Raw genomic sequence first — 23638 nt, 5'->3', positions numbered from 1 at the left:
TAAACAGATCATGCCCTCTAAGAGCTTTTCTAGACCTAAAGGAATGATCTTCTAAATAAATTGTGTGATCAACATCTCCTGAGTAATAGCTTGACTGGCTATCTTCTTACTGTAGTACAGAGCTTCCAACTTTGCATAGTTTTCAATTGTTGATTTTTAGTGAGGAAAGCAAACATTGTAGCTGATGTTGAAATGAAAAAATGAAATGATCACATTTTCAGACAATTGTTGATAATAAAAATACTTTACTGGTACCGTACGATGATGAAAACATAGTAATGTTTCAATTTCATAATTTTTCATACTTAAATAAAAAAGCTATTCAAATGCAGAAAAGGTACCTAATTTTGACATACAAAAAAGAAATAGTTGCAGCTTACCTTTGCAAATGATTACATTCTTTCATCTTAAATACCATAATACACTTATCTTCACAATAAATAACAGGCAATTTATATACAAAGAATGTACAGAATAATTTTTAACAGTACATTTTTCATATCTTATTTAAATGCCTCAATCTGAATTCATTCAAGTAGAGGTAAATTACACATTGATCAAAACTATAGTAAAATCTAACAGACCTCACTAATTTGGAATTTTAACAATTCAAATATAGTGTGATTCTTACTTAATAAAAAGTACAAATTATTTCTTGCTTTAAATTTTCAGTCTTAGTGAAAATAAGGGGAATCCAATCTAAAATCAGTACCTTTTTCAAACAGAAGGTTTTAAAAATGAAGCATTCCCTTGACATATTTCCAACTTCTAGATGAAACAATTCTTATAAGTTGATGTTATAGTAATGATTTATCTGTGATGTATTATAAGGTTTACCATAAGTCTGATTTTTAAATCATTATATTATGTCTCGGTAATACTCATCTATATCTCCATTTATAATTTATACTTTAATAAAATATATCTTTTAAATTTTTGAGCTATTTCATCATGTTACACTGTTCACTTTCTATTATTCCAAATCAAATACTTATTGCAATAAACTGTCATTTCCTGTGAAGTTCTAAATGATTAACCCAAAGAGAATATACAAGCAAGTTTTCCCAAAGAAGCAGTACATTTCTACATCAGAAAATGGGCATTATTAAATGGTTGTTTCCCTTGTTATGTTTAGCGTTACAAAGACAAAAAAAAAAGCCTACTCATTTATAGTCTTTATACATTCAAAGTTCACACAACAGGACAGTTTGCTTAGCTTACATAAGCAAATGTTGTTCGTGTAGATAACTGAACTATTTGCCACCAGAATTAAAGGTTCTTCTGTGGAGGCATCAAGTGTAGGGGTAAAAGTACTGGACTGAGAATGAAGAGAAACTACTAGTTCCTGGTCCTTTCTTCCACTTATCTAGTTGCATGTCTTCAAGCAAATTACTTGTTTCCTCAGTTGTATAATAAGGATATTGAACTACATGATCTCTAAAGTTCCTTTCAACTAATGTTCCATAATACTATTATTCAAAAATTTTAATATACTTTATTCTAAACATAAAAATACTGTAACTACTTTTTTCTATATGATTACAAACCTTGAATTGTAATGAAAGAATGTAATGGCACATTAATTTCTGTTACTGTCATTCCTGGCAGATTGACCAAGAGTGAGCCATTTAGCCTCTGCTAACTACTTTGGCTTTTCATTTTCTTAGGACGACCAATCAAGTACTTCACCACAAATCTCATTCAGAAACAAACAAGCATGGTCCTTCACACTATTCAGTTGAAAAACATGCTCTCTTCTAAATATAAATATGATCCTAATGCCATCAGCAGGATAGAAATTAAAGTGATCAAATGCAAAGACATAATTAAGTCATGTCTAATAGCACAGTACCACAACTGAGATAGACAGCATAACAACTTGGGGTGGAAAATATTCAATTCTCACTGGACAAATTTGGCAGTTGGTCTTTGCTGCTGTATTCTCACAAACCTAAAGATTTCAATTAAACACTTGCTTTTTCTTCTCATTTCAGATAATTGAATTGTGTTGAGCACAGAGGATCTGAAAGATAAAAGTTCTTCTTGGAGAGGCACTGCATCTGTAAACTGATTAAGGCAAATGAATATAGTGCTGGTTGTTTTTCAGATTATAATGTATTAAATGATGGTGTGATTTATCCAGCAGGTTCGCTATCTGTCCTATATGCCTGTTTATGGAGATGAGTCTCTATCTCTTCCCTGAAGACCAGCATCCCAAGGTGCGAGTGAGAAGCCTCATTCATGGCTTTAGATTGGATGCACATGCGGTACTGCTCTGGAGTCAGCTCATCAGCACAGTGCTTTTCATGCCACAGGTGGAAAAGACCAGGAACAGGGGTCCGAATAACTATAAGATTACCACGTAAGTATTTTCTATACAGATGAACGTCCTCTCCACCCCATCCTTTTACTTCCAAATCAAATCCACCTGCAAGAGCAAAATTTATCTTATTAGTAACTCATTTTTCTGTTTACTGAACAATATTATGGTCAAACATTATTAAAGTTTTGTTATTTTTCTGTATCAGTGTTCATAAAAGTGTTTGATAATGATCACTGAATAAATTATTTTGGACCACTGCATATCAAAAAGCTGAAAGGGACCTTAGAAATTATCTAGGTTACTTCATGAGATAAGTTTGCCTCAAAATACAGATATGAATTGTCCCAAACATAGCTACTAGAACCTGAGCTAATCCTGTATCTCATAACTCAAAGTTCTGTACTTTCCATTATAGTTCCTTCCCTGATTTGTTATCTCTGGTTATCACTGATTATGTAAAACTTTCTCATTCATGCCTCTCAGGCAATAGGCAAGAAAAGATTTTATCTAAAAATTCAAACAATTTTGCCAATAAATTTTTGTTACATACATGATAAATGTTTTTAAATATTATGGGCTTAATGAAAACATTAATAGTGTTCCAAAATTGATTGAAGTACTTTAGTAGATTAAAACATTTTAAAGATTTTTTTTAAACCCTTACCTTCCACCTTGGAATCAATACTGTGTATTGGTTCCAAGGCAGAAGAGTGGTAAGGGCTAGGCAATGGGGATCAAGTGACTTGCCCAGGGTCACACAGTTAGGAAGTGGCTGAGACCAGATTTGAACTTAGGACTTCCCATCTCCAGGTCTGGCTCTCAATCCACTAAGCCACCCAGATGCCCCCAGTTTTAAAGATTTAAAGAAAATAACCTCCATGCAAATTAAATCCTTGTGAAACTTTATAAACCAATGTCTCCTCACTGTAATTTTTTACCTTTCTATCATTCCATACTATAATCTTTTTTTCTGACAAGATGATTACTTTTATTGGCCCAGTACTGTGAAGGTATGTAATGAAACTTAAAATGTGGTTTCTTTTCTTACAAAGAGTTAAATAACAGAATGCATTGTACACAAATAAAGTCTTTTTTATTTATTTTTTATTCAGTTCCTCCTTCCCCTTTCCACATCTCAGAAAGCTTCATTTGACAAAATTTATAAATTGTGTTTTATATTTCCAATTCTCAATTCATTTTCTGTAGATGAACATTCACAAGTTCTTATTCAAACATTAATCTGTAGCTGTATATAGTGTTCTCTTGGTTCTTTATAACATTCTTCATTATTTCATGTAGTTCTTTCCAAGTTTTTTCAAAATTAATCTGCTCATCATTTCTTATGGCAAAGTAGTACTCCATCACAATCATATACCACAATTTGTTTAGTCATTCCCCAATTAATGGACATCCTATTTTAAAACATGTAGTTGGTTCTTTTCCTTTTTCTCTGATCTCCTTGGGAAACAGATCCAGCAACACTGCTGGGTCTAAGGATATACACAATGTTATAGATAGATGTCTGTGTATAATTCTGAACTGTTCTCTCCCCCAGACGTCCCCAGATAAATACATTCTCCTTGGCCCTTGAGAAAGAGACTTTGATAAAATGCTAACCTCTCAGATACTCAGTAGACTAATTTTCTAAAATTATAATTCTCCATACACTATAACTTTATATACCTTCCCAATACTTTACCTCTAAAATGCAGTAACTTCTTTTAAAATGTAAGTAGAAATTACTATTTTAATAAGAAAATACTGTCAAATGCAAGTAAATATTTGAAATTAAAAAAAGACAAGTAAGGACTCAGAAAATGTTCTCTATAAAAAAGTATTCTTAAAAATTAAGGAAAATGCTATGAATTGTCTGAATGCAACTTACCAATAGTCAGAAAATCTGTTCGATATTGACAAGTCATTCCAAAACCAAAATCTCGCCAGAATCCAGAGTCTTTTTTGTGGACCTTTAATAATAAATCTAAATCATTTTTCATTTTAATCAATAAAATAGCTAGATGAATACTAACTAGATAAAAAGAAGTACAAAGCAATCAACTACAACTTTCCCAACTATAACTATTTTCTGTCTTGAAACAAAACTAGATTTACATAATTTGTCCATAATTATGAGCATCTAAATGTTTCAAAACTTTTGTAAAATAGTGCATATTGTCAATGAATTTCAGATTCTTGTCAGTTTAAGGAAATTAGTGGCAAAGCTAAGATTTGAACTCTGTATCTTGAATTCAAGGTAGTAACATTTAAATCCAAAATCCATCCAAAGAAATTTGCATTTAAAAACTAAACATCTTACCTTTAGCATTTAAGTAATATCTTGATATAACTACAAATCTCTCTTACTCAGACTCTTTCCATAAATGCTAAATAGTTATTACATAAAATTTGGCTTTTTGTTGATTATTTGAAATTTACTTGATTTGGCAAAAATATATTTAGGACTAGTAAAATACATTTCAAGGCATTTAAGAAAATGAAGAACTATATTTACAAAGGACTTGTTCAAAATCAATGCAAACTTTCTCTGATCATATTTAAAAACAAAGAGATTATTTTAAAAAATTCTAGAAAACAAGGATATATTTTTAAACTTGCCATAACATAAATGAATAACACTTACTAATTGTTGATCAATTGGTGGTGGCACATCTTGGTTGGCATAAACAATAGCAGGATTATAAAGACTAAACACCACTGGATAAAAAACTTTTTTTCCTGTGAATAAAAGAAATCTAAATTATGAAAATCAAAAAAGTTTTATTAGAAAAATGTCTTCATGAATATCCCTTCTAGCATCATGCTAAATAATTTTCTAACATTACAATCTTCAAGAATAGTTTGGCAAAATATCCAAGGCAATGGAGTTTCCCAGATATATGTATGTATGTATATATATATATATATATATATATATATATATATATATATATATATATATATATATATATATATATATATATATATATATACCCCCCTCCCTTGGCCCCTCAGACTTTGACAAAATGCTAACCTCTCAGATACTTAGCAGGCTAATGTTCTAAAATTATCAAAATGTTGTTAATGCATTGTTTAAAAAGAAATTTCCTAAAGACCTATGTGAATGGACGCAGAGTGAAATAAGCAGAACCAGGAGACTGGCTAATATGACAGAAAAGAAAAAATTATAAATGTTGGAGAAGATATGGAAAAATTGGGACACTAATGCTGATGAAGTTGTGAACTGATCCCAACTATTCTGAAGAAGAATTTAGAAGTATGCCCAAAGGACTAAAAACTGTGCATTCCCTTTGATCCAGTACCATTACTAGAACTGTGTTCCAAAGAGATTTTTTTAAAAGAAGAAAAGGACTTCTTTGTACAAAAATATTTATAGCAGCTTTTCTTGTGGTGGCAAAGAAGTAGAAACCGAGGGGATGCCCAATCAACTGGGAAATGGTGGGACAAGTTATGGTATATAATTGTGATGGAACACTATTGGGCTATAAGAAATGATGATCAGAAGGATTTCAGAAATAAACTTGAAAGACCTACATGAACTGATGCAGAGTAAAGTGACCAGAATCTGGAGAATATTATACACAGCAATAGTGTATGATGAACAACTGTGGATGACTTAGCTATTCTCAGCAACACAATGATCCAAGACAACCCCAAAGGGCTTATGATGAAATATGGCATCTGCTTCCAGAGAAAGAACTGATGAAGTCTAAATGCAGATCCAAGCAGACTACTCTTCACTTTATTACTGTGTGTGTGTGTGTGTCTTCCTTCTTCCACAACATGACATGGAAATATGGAATGTGTTTTGTATGATAGTACAGGAATAACCAAAAGCAAATTGCTTACTGTCTCAAGGAAGGGGAAAGAGAGGAGAAAATGTGAAACTCAAAATGTTAATAAATGAATGCCAAAAAAAAATTTCCACATGTAAGTGGGGAAAAAAATAATGTATTACTGAAGGGAAAATATTTAAGCTAAAAACAAAAATAAGATTTTAAAAAAATTTTTGCTTAATTCCTAAAAAGCACCATACAGTAACAAAAGTAGTAAATCTTTTAAAAAAACCTTTGCAAGTTGGACTATTGTTTGTAGGACAAATAATAATATTACAAAGAGAGAACTATTGTTAGGCTTTACTATTTCCCTAATGGAAACTATGAAATAGAAAAGAAGGGAATCTGAAATGCTTATTTCAACAGGAATTCCAAAGTATCTTTGGACATTAAGTGGCTTTGCAGGACTTGAGATGACAGCATGAAAGGAAATTAAGTTGTATAAATATATCTCTTGGTAAGAAAATCTAATATGCAAAAATGCAAGCTATTTTACACTTGCATAGTGCATTACAGACATCAAAGCACCTGCTGATATAATTGATCATTTGAACTTCACAACAACTTGTTAGATAGACAAAGCACATATTATCCTAGCTGTCTGGAAGATGAAGAAACAGAGGCCCAGAGATGATAATACTCACGGAAAATTTTAAAACTAGTGACAAAGTAACTCCTCTACACATATTCCTCCTGTCTATATCTTGCTCCAAAGCCCACACTAATTAAAAATATATATTTGGTTTTTCATGGATAGGCAGTTTTCAGTTAAAGAAATCAAAACTATTAATAAGCACATGAAGAAGTGTTCTAAATCTCTTATAATCAGAGAGATGCAAATAAAAACAACTCTGAGGTATCACCTCACACCTAGCAGATTGGCTAACATAACAGCAAAGGAAAGTAGTGAATGCTGGAGGGGATGTGGCAAAGTAGGGACATTAATTCATTGCTGGTGGAGTTGTGAACTGATCCAACCATTCTCTAGGGCTATTTGGAACTATGCCCAAAGGGCGACAAAAGAATATCTACCCTTTGACCCAGCCATAGCACTGCTGGGTCTGTACCCCAAAGAGATAATGGGGAAAAAGACTTGTACAAGAATATTCATAGCTGCGCTCTTTGTGGTGGCCAAAAACTGGAAAACGAGGGGATGCCCATCAATTGGGGAATGGCTGAACAAATTGTGGTATATGTTGGTGATGGAATACTATTGTGCAAAAAGGAATAATAAAGTGGAGGAATTCCATGGAGACTGGAACAACTTCCAGGAAGTGATGCAGAGCGAGAGGAGCAGAACCAGGAGAACATTGTACACAGAGACTAATACACTGTGGTATAATCGAACGTAATGGACTTCTCCATTAGGGGCGGTGTAATGTCCCTGAACAACTTTCAGGGATCCAGGAGAAAAAAAACACCATTCATAAGCAAAGGATAAACTATGGGAGTGGAAACACCAAGGAAAAGCAACTGCCCAACTACAGTGGCTGAGGGGACATGACAGAGGAGAGACTCTAAACGAACACTCTAATGCAAATATTGACAACATGGAAATGGGTTTGAATCAAGAACACATGTGATAACCAGTGGAATCACGTATCAGCTATGGGGGGTGGGGGGGAGGAAAAGAAAATGATCTTTGTCTTTAATGAATAATACTTGGAAATGATCAAATAAAATATTATTTAAAAAAAAATATATATATATATTTGGTTTTTAAGGAAAAGCACTATCAATTGGCTACTATTATTCTACTTACAACCCTATGACTTTTGAGACCAAAACACCTTTTATGGGGTGAGAGTGGGGGTAAGGGGGGACGTCATTATCCACATCCCAATCCCTGACTATGGCATAACACAAGGTTTTATGCTCAGCCCTCTTTTACTCTTATGGATCCAATCAGTTGCCAAGTCTTCACACTTACCCCATTCTCTACATTTACCTGACCAACATCTTCCTTCAGGCCTTACCTTCTTTTCCCTGGAATATTGAAACAACCATCTAACTGCTCTCTCCTTCTTAAGTCTCTCCTCATTACTACCCACCCTCCTAAATTACTCCTAAATGTTCCTAAATCCAAAGACTGACCCTGTCACTGCCCACTCAAAGAGCTCTGAAGGGCCCCCCAATACCACTGAAATCAAACACCAGCCTGATGCTGTGACTCAAAGCCCATGCAGTAGAGTAGCTACAGTGATGGATTGGTGTCTGGATGACGAGGCTTCCAAGCCTGCCTTCCGCACTCACTCTAGGAGCCCAGGTTTTCTCATCTGTAGAACAAAGGCATCAGGCTCGATGCCCAACACCTCTCACCCCCTTGTCCTCTCTTTCCAGGCATTTCCATTATTTCTCCTCACATCCTTAAGGAGCCAGCTCTTCTGGGCTTACTATCCCTCACTCTCCCACAACACAACACTTCTTGTTTCTGCCTTTGCATACGCGGTCTGCCCGTCCTGCCTGAAACAATGCTCACTAATCTAGCTGGGCATTCCGAGCCTCCCCAAAGATCTCGGTGGGTCCTGTGTCCACAGCTGGTATTTACGCAATAAAAGCCGTGTTCCTCCTGACAGAATGAAAGTGCCTCAAGGTCAGCGCTCGGTTGGTTTTTATCTTTCTATCTGCAGCACCGAGTGTTGTGCCTGGAACATATGTGCTAACCAAATGCACGTTAATCAGCTCAGGATAAAGTCTTACCAACAACAAATGTGCTCTCTGCCCATGGAGGGCTGAGTCCAGAGTCAGGAAGATCCAAGTTACAATCTGGTCTGACACTTCCTAGCTGCTTTCCTCGGCTTCCTCTATAGTAAAATGGGGATCATGACAGCACCTACCTCCCAGGGCTCTTTTGGCCATCAAATAAAATCATACTGATCAAGCACTTAAAAGACACTGGTACGTGTAGGTGCTCTAGAAATTCTAGCTATCACCAGCATCATCATTGTTAGTACAGTCTTACTGCCTTTCCTCAGAGCCTCCCGCCAGTGATCTCATCGATTCAGAATGGTTTCCATGTGGTCTTTCATGAGCTTGTGAGCTCCTTGAGAAGAGGAATTGTTTTTTGCTTTTCTTCATACCTGTCCTTCAGGCAGGATGTCTAACACATAGTAGATGCTGACTATTTTTTAATGAAGAGAAAAGTGAGATCCCCACAACCTCTGTCTTCTTTTGTTCTCTCTTGCACAGCCATTAGCCATATGACAAAGCCCTTTTCCTATTCCCTCCATGATTTGACTACAGGTTTCAGCTTGGAGCACACCCATCTATCACGTTTCTGTTTTTCTAGTTGTCCTGCACATTTCACTTCAACAGTTTAAGCAACTACATTATTATGAACTCCATACAAAACTAAATATTTCAGTTATAAATTTCCCTATATGAAAAAATTCAGTTGATTCAAAACATGTGGATACTCTGAAATTTAAAATAAAATTTACTAAGCTTTTACATACCTGGTTCAGCATTTAATCGGCAACTGTTAAGAAACTCTGCTGAGAAATATATATCGACATCACAGAAAAACATCAAGACCTCTCCCTTGTCCCAAGCTCTCGCACCCACATCGAGTCCTCGGCCACGATTAAATTCTTCATTCAATGAAATCAATGTGTAATTGTGAAAATTAGCTTCACTAAAAGGAAAACAGACACAAAAGAATATATAATTCTTTAAAAAAATTATAATACAACTTCCCAAAGCAATTTTTTAAAAGAAATACTATTTTTAAATAATGTTGATTGAGTGGCAAAAAGCAAGTGAGTAGTAGAAAGAGAATACCTAGTTTCCCCTAAATGAGTATACCTACATTATGACAAATCATATACACTGTGAGATATGCAAAGAAGTTCCTAAATTGCAATTGCCTAATATAAAATTGGGGAAGGGGGCAGGTAGGAGGAGAGTTAGAAATGGAGAAAGGAAGCCTAGCCATAAACACTTCCTGGCTGTGTGACCCAGGGCAAGTCACATAACCCCCATTACCTAGTCCTTACTCCTCATCTGCCTTATTGATTTTGAGATGGAAGATAAGGGTTTTAAAATATAAACCAAATTGGGGAAACAAGGTTTATAACTATTAAGGAAATAACTGTAATGTTAAACAATAAAACAATAATGCCAAATGAGTGATAAAGAGTATAGATTTTATAAATTCAGAGAAAGGAGGGATAATTTGGGGATAGAGTGATCCATTAAGATTTCAGAGACCAAAGAGGAGGGATTAAGTGCTACTTAGAGGGTTAAAATTGATTTTAAGTCAGAAAGTGAGGCCATTCCAAAAAAAAAAAAGTTTATTCCAAAGCATTGAGTAGACCAGTCTGGTTGGAGCAATGAGTTCCTACAGAGTGAAGAGCCATGACTAGGGATGGAGAGACCTCTTAGGAGATCCATGAACTTGAACAAACGGGAAAATGACAGTTTGGTTTTCACTGACCTCTAAATACAATTGATCATTGTCTTCATCTATAAATATAGACAACCAACAATAGTCTTAGAAGGAGGTCCCTAAGCTTCACCAGACTGCCCAAAGGGTGGCACACAAAAAATAAGAACTGCTACTTATTGGGGAATAATGGAACTAGAAAGGTAGACAAGGGTCAACTTGGGCAACTGGGAACCACTGAAGTTCTGAGAATTTCAGTCTTATCAGTTGAATATTCAAGTGGTGCTTCAGGATGACTGATCTGACCACAATTTGGGGGGAAAAAGGTTAGGAACTTGGGCAATGGTCCAAGCCTAATGACAGATGGCCCTGAATGTGAGCAGGGGCAGTGGGAATGGAATATGAGGTACTGAGAAAGAAGTCAAACAGGATTGATGCCCAATTCTTGGAGAAATGAGAGGATTAAATAAGAGAGAAAAGTTAGGAAGAGAAGCTGCTATAGAAATTGTGGAGAATGAAGACAAGTTTTAAACATGCTGAATTTCAAGGACAAATGGGAAATGTAGGTGGAAATACTGAGTGATTATTTGGGAATGAGGACACCAAAGGCAGGGAGAGAATTCTGGCATGGCAATTAAGGAAGGGAAAGTTCACAAAGATGAGCTGAGAATGTGGAAATAGATGAGATCTCTAAGAGAGAAAAAGCATTCAGCTGACAGGGAGCATCTTGTGGAAAATCATATTTAGGAGAAAGGAGAAAGAAAAGACCATCAGGTAGAAAAGAGAACTCAAAGAGTACACTATAATAGGAGTCAAGGAAGGGTAGACAGTTTCTAAAAACTTCTAGTTATTCTATCAAAGATCATTTCTTGAGGGCATGAAGGTCACTCAGTAGATAGTCAGGCTGGGAGGGCCCTGGATTCAAATCTGACCTCAGATACTTTCTAGTTGTATGATCCTGGGAAAGTCACTTACACCCTGTTGTTTAGCTCTACCACTCTTCTGCCTTGGAATCAATATTTAGTGTCAAGTCTAAGATAAAAGGTAAGGGTTTTAAAAAAAAGATAATTTTCTCCTATCTTCATATTTGTATGGATACAACAAAAATAGTTAAGAAAGTATTAAAAACCAAGATAAGTGAGAAGAAAAAGATACACAAGAAAATCAAAGGAATAACTATTATTTAGATATGAACTACTGCTTGGACTGAAGGGGAAAAATTATAACCAAGAGAATTTAAAAATAAGCAAACTTTCATATATGAATGGCTTTATTTATTGACTTGCTTACCGAGAAACTGATTCTAAGATGATCTTGACTTTGGATAGTCCTTCTTCACCAAAATATACCACTGTAAGGTGAATCCTCTTATCTTGAAGAATACATACATCCCTAAAAACAAAATCAGAATGAAAATAAATCCCAATCTCATTAAGAAAATGAACTGAGCTTCAAGTGATGGTAACTAAAACAAACTTGGTTTTTGAGGCAAGAATCTGATTCCATTGTATGCAAAATTATTAGTTTTATTATTCAAATACTATAAATAGGTATAAGTCAGTCACAAAAATATTCTGAGAATTCAAGTCATACTGCCAAAGCAGAAAAAAAAGGTAAAATATGAAGTTTCCTTAGAAGACAACTATCTGAATTCTTTAAAATCCTAACATAGTTACCTGAAGTTCTGCATGAACTGTGCAAATGCCTCTGTCCTTCCAGCAAGAGGTACGATGATATTAATAACTGATTTAGTAATGTCAATTGTTTCACTCTTTACTTTCATAAGAGGTCCAAAGGGTCGGAACAAAGTGACATGCCTGTATTCCATGAGGTCTGCCTTCTTAAAAAAGAGTTCATACTGTGTCCCTTTATCTCTCTCAGTACGATAATAACCTCAAGAAAAAATAGAAAAGAATATTCATGTCTAATTTTGAAGATTTAATGGTAGCATTTAACTTGAATTTTCAAGTAATAGAAGACCTAAAGACCTTTCTTTCCTCCAAATCTGAAAATATGCCATTAAAATGTACTAAAGTCAATAACTGATAAGATTATAAGTTACCTCAATGTTTTCTATAAAAGAAAACACACTGAATAAAAACCATTTTGATACATAAAATACATTTCAAATAATAATCAATGACCAGTGTTTAGATAATATTTGTGTTTCTAGATATTAAAACTAATCTATAGTCAGCAAAACACAAAATCAAAATTATCCAAATTCTTCTTATACATAATATAAATTAGGGACAAGCCTGCTTTAATATTGACGTGACAAATTCTGTTTCCAAACACTTAAAGCAGTTTATCTCATTAATATTTATGGCATTCATTTAGGCCAGGGAGCATTCATATTAAGCTCAATAAGTCCTGATCCAGAAGTATTGCTGCATATATTTATAAAGTAGAGTGTATAATCAAATCCTTATTAAATAGGTACTTTCATCCTCATCTTTTTTCAATTCCCTTTTGTATGTTGGCTTTCCCCATTGCAGTGTAAGCTCCTTGAGGGCAAGATCTATATTCTTCCTTATATTTGTATCCCTAGGACTTGGCACATAGTAAGCACTTAATAGATGTCCTCCTTTCTTCCTCCTTTCATTCCTTCCTTCATTCTTTTACTATTTCCCCCTCCCTTCTTCCTTTGTCAAAGCCACACTCAATGTGCCAGCAGAACATGAGCTCTTACAGGCTCTACCAAGCTGGAAAGTGTTCATGGACGGACAATGCTGGCTATAGACTGTATTTTGCTGCCAAAGCATAGACTACCCAAGTACAGAAATTATTATTAGCAGATGGTTGATACAAAACTCAAGTCAAATATAATGTTGACAAGTTATTATCAAAGTTTAAGGACACACTCTTCCCTTTCTGTTACTCATCAACAGTCTACTTCCTTGCACATTCTTTTAAAAAGGATTTGCTTGATCATTTCTTGGGAAGTATCTGTTAAATAAAAAAAAATTAAATTAAAAAAAACTCAAAACATCGAGTATTAGATAATGATTTCTTTAGCCATGACCAAAGAAGAACGGAATAAAGAACACAAAAATGTCCCTCACCATCAAGCAAGCTCCCCTCATTTTTTCAGTTAGGGTGATAAGACATAAGGGGCAGTGGCTGCCAAGAATCATAGTTTTATTTTATCTATAAACATTACTTTGACTGTCATTAGTCTAAATAAAGATTTCCTAAGTAGATACACTCTAGAGGAACTGAGCCAGATAGATAGCTAAAGAGGAAACAGATGATTTCATTATAAATAAAATTAAAAGTCAAGATAGATCACAAATTCTCAGATAATAAAATAATTGAGAAAATTGGTATCACTTTGTATTCCACATCAACAAGAAACATGCCATGGGATATTTGGTCATGTTGCTTTGACAGTACTCATGAAAAGCATAGGGAAGAGCATCACCAGGGAAAAAGTTGTAGTGTTAGAACCAAAATCTATAGCAGTAGAGGAAACAAGGAGTAAAATTTTACAAATAACTTGGCTAGATTCTACAAAATAAGTCAACATATATTGTAATACTCAGTGGTTTCCAAGAAAAGATGAGCACCAAGGAGACCAGTGAAAAATGCTGAAAAATATAAAGATTAAGAAAGATGAGAGTCCAAAGGCTTGCTGACCACTCACTCAGAAATCTTACACCCTGATATTACAAATACTTTCTTCAAAAATAGTTTCAAAAAGAGCAAGCAAACATTATTACAAAGAAGCTGACTATTTTAATTAAAAAATGGTTATTGGTGTAGCAGTAATTTCAGAATCAACAATCTGTTTAGTCAAATTACTGACTAGTTTGCATAAAGATCAAACTAAATGAAAATTTTAATGAATTTAAGAAATTTTAACAAATTTAAGAAATAATAAAGAAAAGATGACATACGTTTAGTTACTACAGATCCAACACACTCTATATAAAAATACTGCTGATGCTAAAAATAAAAAAGAGAAAAGTAAAAACACAAACTCTTATATTAGTATTATTTCCTGGGGAATGCTTTAGAGGTCAAAAGTGAGGCTAAAGGCACCTGAAATCACCTAATCCAAGAAGCATTTGATTTTCAACCTGGAAATCAAGGGCAATCCTGATTTTGAATAAAATGTGACTTGAGAAACCTGGGAAGGATAAAAAAAAATTAAGAGTTCTGATGCCTCACAAAAGAGCAAAAAGCAAGTAGAGCTGAACAGAAAGTTTTACATGAGACCCATCAATGCCAAAGCCTCCAAAAAAATCTCTAAATAAAGTTGGAAGATATGTGACAAGCAAATATGAAAGGAAGCAGATATGTAAAACTTTTTTTTAACTCTTTTATCTTCTATCTTAGAACCCATACTGTATATTGGTTCCAAGACAAAAGAATGGCAACTGGGGTTAAGTGACCCACCCAGGGTCACACCATTAGAAAGTGTCTGAAGCCATATTTGAACCCAGGACCTCCTATCTATAGGTCTAGCTCTCAATCTACTTGCCCTCTATGTAAGACTTTTTATTGCTGTCTCTTCTTATCCTCAAGGATAGTAGAACCTCCATATTTGAACTATAATATAGGCAGGCCTTGTTTTACTGCTCTTAGAAAATATTACAATTTTTTTACAAATCAAGGATTTATGGCAACTCTGTACTGAGCCAGTCTATCAACATTTTTCCAACAGCATGTTCCAACATCATGCCTTTGTGTCACATTTTTGGTCACATTATTATTATATCTCTTATAGTGGTCTGTGATTAGTTATCTTTGATGGTAGACAATAAATTGAACTGATAAATGCTGTTTGTGTTCTAAATGCTGCAGTGACTGGCTGTTCCCCAACTCTCCTTTTCCTCTGTGTCCCTGAGACACAACAATATTGAAACTAGGCCAATTAAAAATCCTACAATAGCCTCTAAGTATACCAAATGAAATGAAGAGTCAATCAATGCAGCAATTTCATTTTCTTATTTTATTAAATTACCATCATCCCAACCTTCAGCAATTACCACCCTGAGCAGTTAGCCACCATCAACAAGGAGGCAAGAGCCTCCATTCACAAAGATTATGACTCCCTGAAGGTTCAGATGATGGTTAGCATTTTTTAGCAAAAACAAAAAAAAATGTAACTGAGGTATGCATATTTTAGGCATGATACTATTGCAAACTTAATAGACTACAGTATAATGTAAACATAACTTTTATATGCAAAGGGAAACAAAAAAATCCATGTGACTAGATTTATTGTGGCATTTGCTTTATTGCAATGATCTTAAATCAAACCTGCAATATCTCCAAGGTATGCGAGTACTTTAAGAGCTCTGTGTTACAGGATCTAGAAAGATCTATGATTTTATCAGAATGGGAACTTTCTCTATCAATAAAGATCCCAATTCATCTATGACTCAGTTGGGTAAGTCTTGGGGAGTCAAGTTCAAGTGAATTGCTCAGGGTGACAAAGCTAGTGTTAGAAGCAGAACTTGAACACAGGCCTTCTTAACCACTAAACCCAAGGATCTATGATAACTGAATCTGCAGGAGCTGATGAGATTATCAAGTGAAATAGTACAGAGGGAAAAGAGAAGAGGGACTAGAACAGAATCCTGGAGAGTATCATGTTTAGGAAAAATGTTCTGGATAAAGATCCAATAAAGGAGCTTGAGAAGGAGCAGAAATGTAGGAGGAAAACCAGGAGAGAACAGTGTCACAAAAATCTAGAGATAAGAAGCAAGAAGAGGGCTCATAGATAGTGTCAGAAATTGCAGAGGTCAAGTATAAAGACTGAGAAAAGGCCATTAGAATGCCAGTGTAAAAAGCTTGCATCTTATCCTAGAGGGATTGGATGGTTTTTGATCCAAGTCATGACTTGTGTCTAAGGAAGATTATTTTAACAGCTGTAAGGAGAATAGTTTGAAGAGTCATTAAATAAACAAACAACAAATAAATGAATGAATGAATGAATGAGTGAATGAATGAATGAATGAATGAATGAATAAAAGCAAGAACACTACTTAGGAAATGATCACAGTAGTCCAGGCAAGAAATGATGTGGACCTGAAGTAAGATTGGGGGCTGAGGTGGAGGGTAGTTCTATATAAGTGGATTGAAGGGAATATAAATGAAAGCTATTGTGAAAGTAGAATCAACAAGACCTACCAGAATGATTGGCCTTGGGGAGGGCAGGGAGAAGAAGAAAAAATCCATGTGAAAGAGAAGAAAGAGTTTAGCTTGATTCTGGGAATAAATCGGAAAACAGTGGTGTGGAGTCCACAGAAATAAGTATGAAAGAATGGAAGTTTATGAAGACAACATGAGTTTCATTTTTGTACATGTTAAGTTATAGCTAATAAGTGAGATGACATTATAACCAAAAGGAAGATCTGGCTGGAATAATGCACTGAACTGAATAAGATAATCTTTGCTGGATACATGCAAAGTCCTACATTTTCATTCATAAAATGCCAGCTACTTATTTATAAAAATCAAATTTGTAAATGCAGAAAGAGGGAGATATTCAACTGGATGGAACTCATAGTTAATCCATAAGCATGCATAACATTTGAAAAGGAAGAAGTAAGAGGTTAGTTTCAGTATATTAAGCTGTTCCCTGTCACAGGAAACGCATCTTTTTAATTTCAACAATTCTCTGTGATAGTTGGAAATAATGGAACAACACAGTCTCTGGGGAATCAGAATTATAATAACCCAAATAGCAGCACAAAGATACACATAGACAGCAGCAAATTACTCATGAAAAAGCTGTGTGCAAGAAATGGTACAAAAGCCAGTCCTTTAGATGTATATTACTAGTATTAGAGATGGATTCATGTGAGAGTAAGTAGATGGATAAACTGTTACACTGGTATCCATGAAATTTCAAAATATCAAGAAGGAAGCCTCTATTATTCTCCATGAAAGGATCTATATGAAATAATACAGTATAAGAAGTCATGGATGTGTTTCAATCTGTACCAGTATTGGAAGTTGAATATACTGAGGGAATAGTGGCTTCATTTAAGTATCTAAATCTAAAACTAAATACAGGAAGCTTTTGGTTGCCAGAGCAAACTTCTCCCAAATACTCAAACTATTCTCCCCTCAACTCAAATCATCACTAAAGCAGATGGGAAATACTGTGTTTTTAATAGTAGACAGGATTAGGCAAATGTGAATTATATCCCTGAGTAAACATGCTTCATATGTATAAGTCCATAGTGTCACAATATAATTATTGATCAAATTCAAAGTCTGAGATTCCTTAAGCCTACAATAATAATTCATTTTTATTACCAACAACTATTTCGAGTTAGTTCATGTTTAAATGATCTACAATAATTTCATGTGTACCTACATACTGAGTTCAAAAAATTATTCAAAACATTTGCTATGTAGCAGCCTTTGCCTTACTAATATGTACAGTCTACACATATGAAATAGGACTCTTTAGTCTCTTTCATAGGAAAAATTGAAATTATCTGAAATCAAATTAAATAATCAACACTAAAGATGCATATAAACCAAACTAAATATTTACAAGACCTAGAATACATGAATGTACACAAAATCCAAATTTATAGTCTCTTGCTTCATAATTATAAAATATTAACCCTAAGATTAGCCACCTTCTCTTTCTATGTGGGGATTTCTACTGACTTTTTAAAATAGACTATTTAAAAGTAATACCAGGAGCACTAAATTTCTAGTATCTAAAGTTACTCTAATAATTATAAGAGTTAATTCATGTAATCTAACAAAAAATAGTCATAATTTTTAAGCACACTTGTGCTTGAAAGAGAAACTAATTGCAAACAATAAAAGCAAACATTCGCTTTTAAAATGTTTCCAACACTAAAGAATGACTTAAAAAATAATTTATAAAACCACCATCAACTTTCTGCAAATTTGTACTAATTGCAATGAAAGATTAAAAGGTACACTCTTTTTTGCTGTTCTTGATATACATCTGGATTTTAAAAAATATTGCAAAGACTTCTCTACTATATGTAGTTTTTACAATTTCATAAGTATAACAGGGAGAGGAAGAAATGGTGTCTAAATTTTAGTTAGGAGTAAAGACAAGATTTTCTTTTTGAACAATGAATTAATTTTGTATAATTATAGTATGGGGGGGTGGGGGAAGAGACTTCTAATTTCCCTTATGTAGAGGGGAACAAATTCCCTCCAATATGCCAAAAGTACCAGGAATGCCCACACACACACATACACACAACTTAGTAAAGAGTACCTCCCCACCCAATAGAATGTTTCCATCACCAAAAACACAAAAAAGTATCAAAACAAGAGAGTTAAAACAATTGCCAAGAGCTTCTGAATCAGCCAATGCTAAAAGTCCAGTATGAATATCATACAGCTGCCTTGGAGGACAAAGTGAAAGTGTGGGAGGTTGAGGCAGGGTGGAATGGGAAGGCTAGAAATTTTAAAACTAAACATTAAGAATTTTAATTAAAAATGTAGCATGTCTGAAATTAAATACTGTTACTTTATACTGATACTCATCACCCTCAGAGATAGGATCACTGGAACACAGCTAAGTGTTGCTGAAACTGATTAGAATAATGAGGGATGGTAGATTTTCTAGAAACAATCTACAAGGCTAGTTAATTAAGCATTTACTCAAAGAGCCAAATCCATTCACCCTGAAGAAATCTATACTTAAGAAAAATCAAAAGGCAGTCATTAGGTAATAAAAGTTCTAAAAGTTGGATACTTTGTTGCCAAGATAAATAACATATACCTCATGTAAAATTTAGAATGCAACCCTGCTTTTTTAATAGCAACATTTCTCCTTGAAATTATTCTAGAGAACTAGGTACAATTTTCAAGATTTCCTTTTAAAGGAAATCTTAGAATAATCTATGGAATTTAAACAGTAGAACTTTATTAAATTTCTCAAAACAGTGGAATGGCTTCTACATTTGAACTCAATTAAGTGGAGAAAAACAGGTAAAGCCATCAACATTTTTGACCTATTTGTTTAATAACTTTTCCTAAGGGTATATTTTGAAAAAAAAGTAGTTTATCTTTTCTACCTAGTCACAATTATTTACACAGTTTGTACTGTGTACAAAACACCATGACAGGCAGCCATACAAAGAAAAAATAAGGTAGATACAGATCCTGCTTTTGGTAACTACATAAAAACACCACTACTAAAGGAGAGGGGAATCAGTAAACACTAGAAAAAGTACAATTTTGTTTAGTTATACCATGTATTTGGGTATTGAAAATTTGACAGTTTCAATATAGAATATTTAGAATACCTATAAACCTAGAAGCTGGGATAGTCTCTAAGGATTCAGCCTGCATTACTCCATACCATCTGCTCTGGCCCCCTACCCCCAAGCCCCCACCTGCTAACTAAAAAAAGTATATTAACAAAGTCAGAACTCAGATTGTCACTTTATTTCAGATAAGAAGGATTCTATCCCCTCCTTTATCAGAGAAGATCTGATTTAATTTTATGCATAACACTCAATGATCTGAATGCACAGCTAACCTTCTCTGCCTTAGGTAAGGACTCCAGGACCACTAAATGATATGGGCAAATAGCTGAAGCAACCGACAGCACATTAGAAAGGGGTAAAAAAGAACCCAATGATAGTTCTGATAAAAGTCACCAGTAAACAAGTGACCACAAAAGAATAGGCTTCTAAGAGCTAGAGCTGGAAGAGATCTTTGAAGTCATTTAGTTTGGTTCCTTTTTTTGTTTGATAATGAGGAAATAAGGCTATGGAGGATAAGTGATTTGCTCAATGTCATCAGTAAGTGGCCAAGCCAGGATTCAAATTCAGGGTCTATGACAAGATCAGGGATCTTTGCACTATACCAGGAAGAGATGGCTAAAACACTAACCTGAACATTGTTTAGTCCAGGGCCATTTAATGAAGAGTACAAATAGCTCTATGTAACAGATTCTAAGGGCATAAAGGAAAATACGAGATTACCCTGGATCATCACAAACAGGTTAAAATGTTCTTTGGTATATTGTTTATTAAGAGAAAACACTGGACTGGCAGGCTAAAATAGTGTCATATACTGAAAAAAGTGCTATATTTTTAGTCAAGGGATCTGGGGTTTAAATGTTGCCCCTATTACTTCCTACCTGCATGAACCTGGGCAAGATAGTTTTATATCTCTAAGCTTCAGTTGGACAAGATGACCTCTAAGGTCCTTTCCAATTCTAAATTTATGAAGTATATATATTAGAAAGATGTCTATAAAAACCAGTTTTAAGATTTTACAAATTACTTTCAGTTACTTGGATAATTCACTTACTCCAATATCAAGCTGATAGCTACCTCTTTACTACCCATGTGACTTCTGGCCAGTCATTTAATCTCTTCACCTTCAATTTCTTCATCTGTAAAACAAAGAAGCTGCATCTCTAAAGGTCCTTCCAACTCTGACATTTAATGATCTTCTATAAATTCACTGATCTCTGAAGCTGGATGCCTTAGAGATCATCCAGTCATCCCCTTTTATTAAAGATAAGGAAGCCAAAAGTTCAAAAGGCTGCTTACTCTTTTAAGTGACTCGGCATCATAGACTGGAAGCTGGAAAGGATCTTAGAAATCTTGTTCAAGTTCATATCTCAAGGCAAAGCTAAGATTAAAAACGACATTCCTGAATTTGGGTCTGAGGATTCTTCTATCACAGCATAAGATACAAAAGTCAAAAGGCAAGACAAACTGCTGCTGTCACAGAATTTCAGAACTGGAAAGGAACTAAAGGATTATTCCAACCCCTTCATTTTGCATGGGTCCCATGGACCACAGATTTTCGGGGCATTCTTGAATTTGGAAAAGGAAATGATTCTTATTTTCATTAACCTCTAACAGAAATTTAGCATTTCATGCAATTACAAATGTAAGCAACAAACATTTTTCTGAGAAGGGGCCCACAGATATCACCAGAATGCCAAAGGGCCCATGACATAAAAAGTTAAAAGTTCCTGTTTCACAGAGAAGGAAACTGAGACCCACAGATGTAAAATGATTTATTCCACATGTCCAATCTAGTTAATGCTGGAGCTAGAACTAGAAGTCAACTCTACATTCCAGTCCATATTGTTACTCAGGTGAAGATGAATTTGGATCAAAAGTTTATTGAGTGCATTATAAGAAAAAAAAAACAGTACTAAGTACTAGTAACATAGTACTAAGTACTATGAGGGACACAGTCCTTGCCATCAAGAGACTTGACCTGAAAGTCATGACTACCATTATAATACCAGAATGACAAAGCTCAAAGAATTCTTAAGATATCACTCAATTCAATCTTCTTATTTTATAAATGAAAAAATAAATTAAGTGACTTGCTTAAAGTCAATAATTAGTGACACAGCAGGAAATCAAATACAGTCTGATTTCCAGTAGAGTGCTCTTTTTTGGCAATACCTCATTGCTCACCTTTTTCTGTACTATACTTCAGCATTACAAAAGAATTTCTAAAATTTTAAATAATAACATGAGGGTTAATTATTTTATAACAAAAAACAGAATGTCAAGATTTCTTGATGCTTAAACATATTCTGTATTGGTCATTTTGGGAGTAAAAGAAGGTATATAATTTTTATTATTAAATCTGAAAGTGTTTTACAAACATTATTATATAACCCATGTAAGGGAATGTAGACATTTTCTTTTTACAAATTGCAAAAGAGATAATGGTTATAAGTTTTCCCAAGATCATGCTGTAATTTAGAACTAAGCTTATTATGCTGGCATTCTTGACTCTTGTTTCCTTATATTAGAGTCCATATTTATTTTAAAAACCATACAAAGAAGTTTTCAATTTTCAATGAGATTCCAAATTCATAGCATAGATTTCCTCCCACTGATAAAAAAAAACAGTTTTACATCTTATTTAATATATTTTTATGATTTATCTAAGTTCATCATTGTTGGTGCAAAAGAACTGTTATATCATTGTTATTAATAGATTAATGACTTATATTAGCAACATACAACATTACCACTTAAATACCACAGATAACAACAAACCAAACTGATTCCAAAGCAAATAAATTTTTACGATACCTTCTACAAAATCATTTTCATTAAATAGTTGTTTTTCCCCAACTGGTCCATCATCTTCTTCTTGATCATCTTCTTCATCAGGATTATTAATAACTTCCAGGCCAGCCTCAATAACTTCCACCAACTCATCTCTCTTATCTTTTCTAACAGGCTTTTCCTCTGGGTGTCGAGTGAGACCCATCTCTAATTGGAAAACTTTCATTAAGGTAAAACTTTCAAAAGGGATGACACCATACTCACTAGGTAGCTTGGCTCCTACGCCTACCTCAGCTTTGTCAATTTGAGAATGAAGAAACTCTAAAAGATCACTGGGTATTTGTTCTTTGGTGCCTTGATAACCCATACCATTTGCTCTTGTGTTCTTTTTTTCTTGCAATGATCTCATTTTCTCACTCATCTCTTGTAATTCTTGCTTGAGTTGGGCAATCTGACGTTTCAGGCTAGTTGCCCTAGTTTGATAATGTTCTTCTTGTTCTTGTAGGAGAGCTTGATAGTACTCTTTACCATAATTCTCTCCGATGATACCAGGAAGAGACACATTGCCATCAGTCTGTGGAGCACACTCAAGAAGGTACATAAATAATATCAAAATGCACAGCAGGGCAAGACCCAATAGCAGCCAACGAGTCCTGGCTTGAAGCATTAAACCTCTTCTGGGCATTCTTATCAATAGGTAGTTTCTCAATGCTACAAGTTCTTTTCTTGTTCATACTTTAGAGAAACATCATCATCAAAATCTTTCAAAAGAATAAAATTCTTATAAATGGCACAAGCAATAGTTCTGCAGTAGCTCAAAAAATTATCTTTATGCATTAGCAATGATTGTTTGAAGATATAGTAAGATTAAATGAACATTTCCTGTGCTGTCTATTACCACAAAGTCCAAGAGATAATGAAAAATCACCTAGCAAGTCAGATAAAATCCATTATATGGGTGATTTGCCTGTAACACAAATTAGAAAAAAAAATTAGTTTTGAAATACAGCATTTTGAAACCATTAAACATAACTCAATTAGCGGTAACAACTATTTA

General features: G+C 34.3%; 1 protein-coding gene across 4 annotated transcripts in view; it reads right to left on the bottom strand.

The window, feature by feature from the left end:
* Positions 1-225: 225 nt before the first annotated feature.
* Positions 226-23638, bottom strand: part of CSGALNACT2 (chondroitin sulfate N-acetylgalactosaminyltransferase 2) — a 42366-nt gene continuing 18953 nt past the window's right edge. For 3 of the 4 annotated variants that reach the window (XM_007478486.3, XM_007478485.3, XM_001364935.4), the window contains 7 exons: positions 22606-23548; positions 12238-12454; positions 11852-11953; positions 9633-9811; positions 4965-5059; positions 4209-4290; positions 226-2428 (listed from right to left, as the gene is read on the bottom strand). In XM_007478486.3, coding sequence (XP_007478548.1) covers positions 2136-2428; positions 4209-4290; positions 4965-5059; positions 9633-9811; positions 11852-11953; positions 12238-12454; positions 22606-23266 — 1629 coding nt within the window. In that variant the 5' untranslated portion in view covers positions 23267-23548 and the 3' untranslated portion in view covers positions 226-2135. Of the gene's footprint in view, positions 2429-4208; positions 4291-4964; positions 5077-9632; positions 9812-11851; positions 11954-12237; positions 12455-22605; positions 23549-23638 lie in introns of all 4 variants that reach the window. The other variant, XR_008912365.1, reaches the window with a different exon arrangement.

Source organism: Monodelphis domestica, chromosome 1, assembly GCF_027887165.1.
Source record: "Monodelphis domestica isolate mMonDom1 chromosome 1, mMonDom1.pri, whole genome shotgun sequence".
NCBI lineage: Eukaryota > Metazoa > Chordata > Mammalia > Didelphimorphia > Didelphidae > Monodelphis > Monodelphis domestica.
Note: the sequence above shows the minus strand (reverse complement) of the source record. Positions and strands in the feature narration are given on the sequence as shown.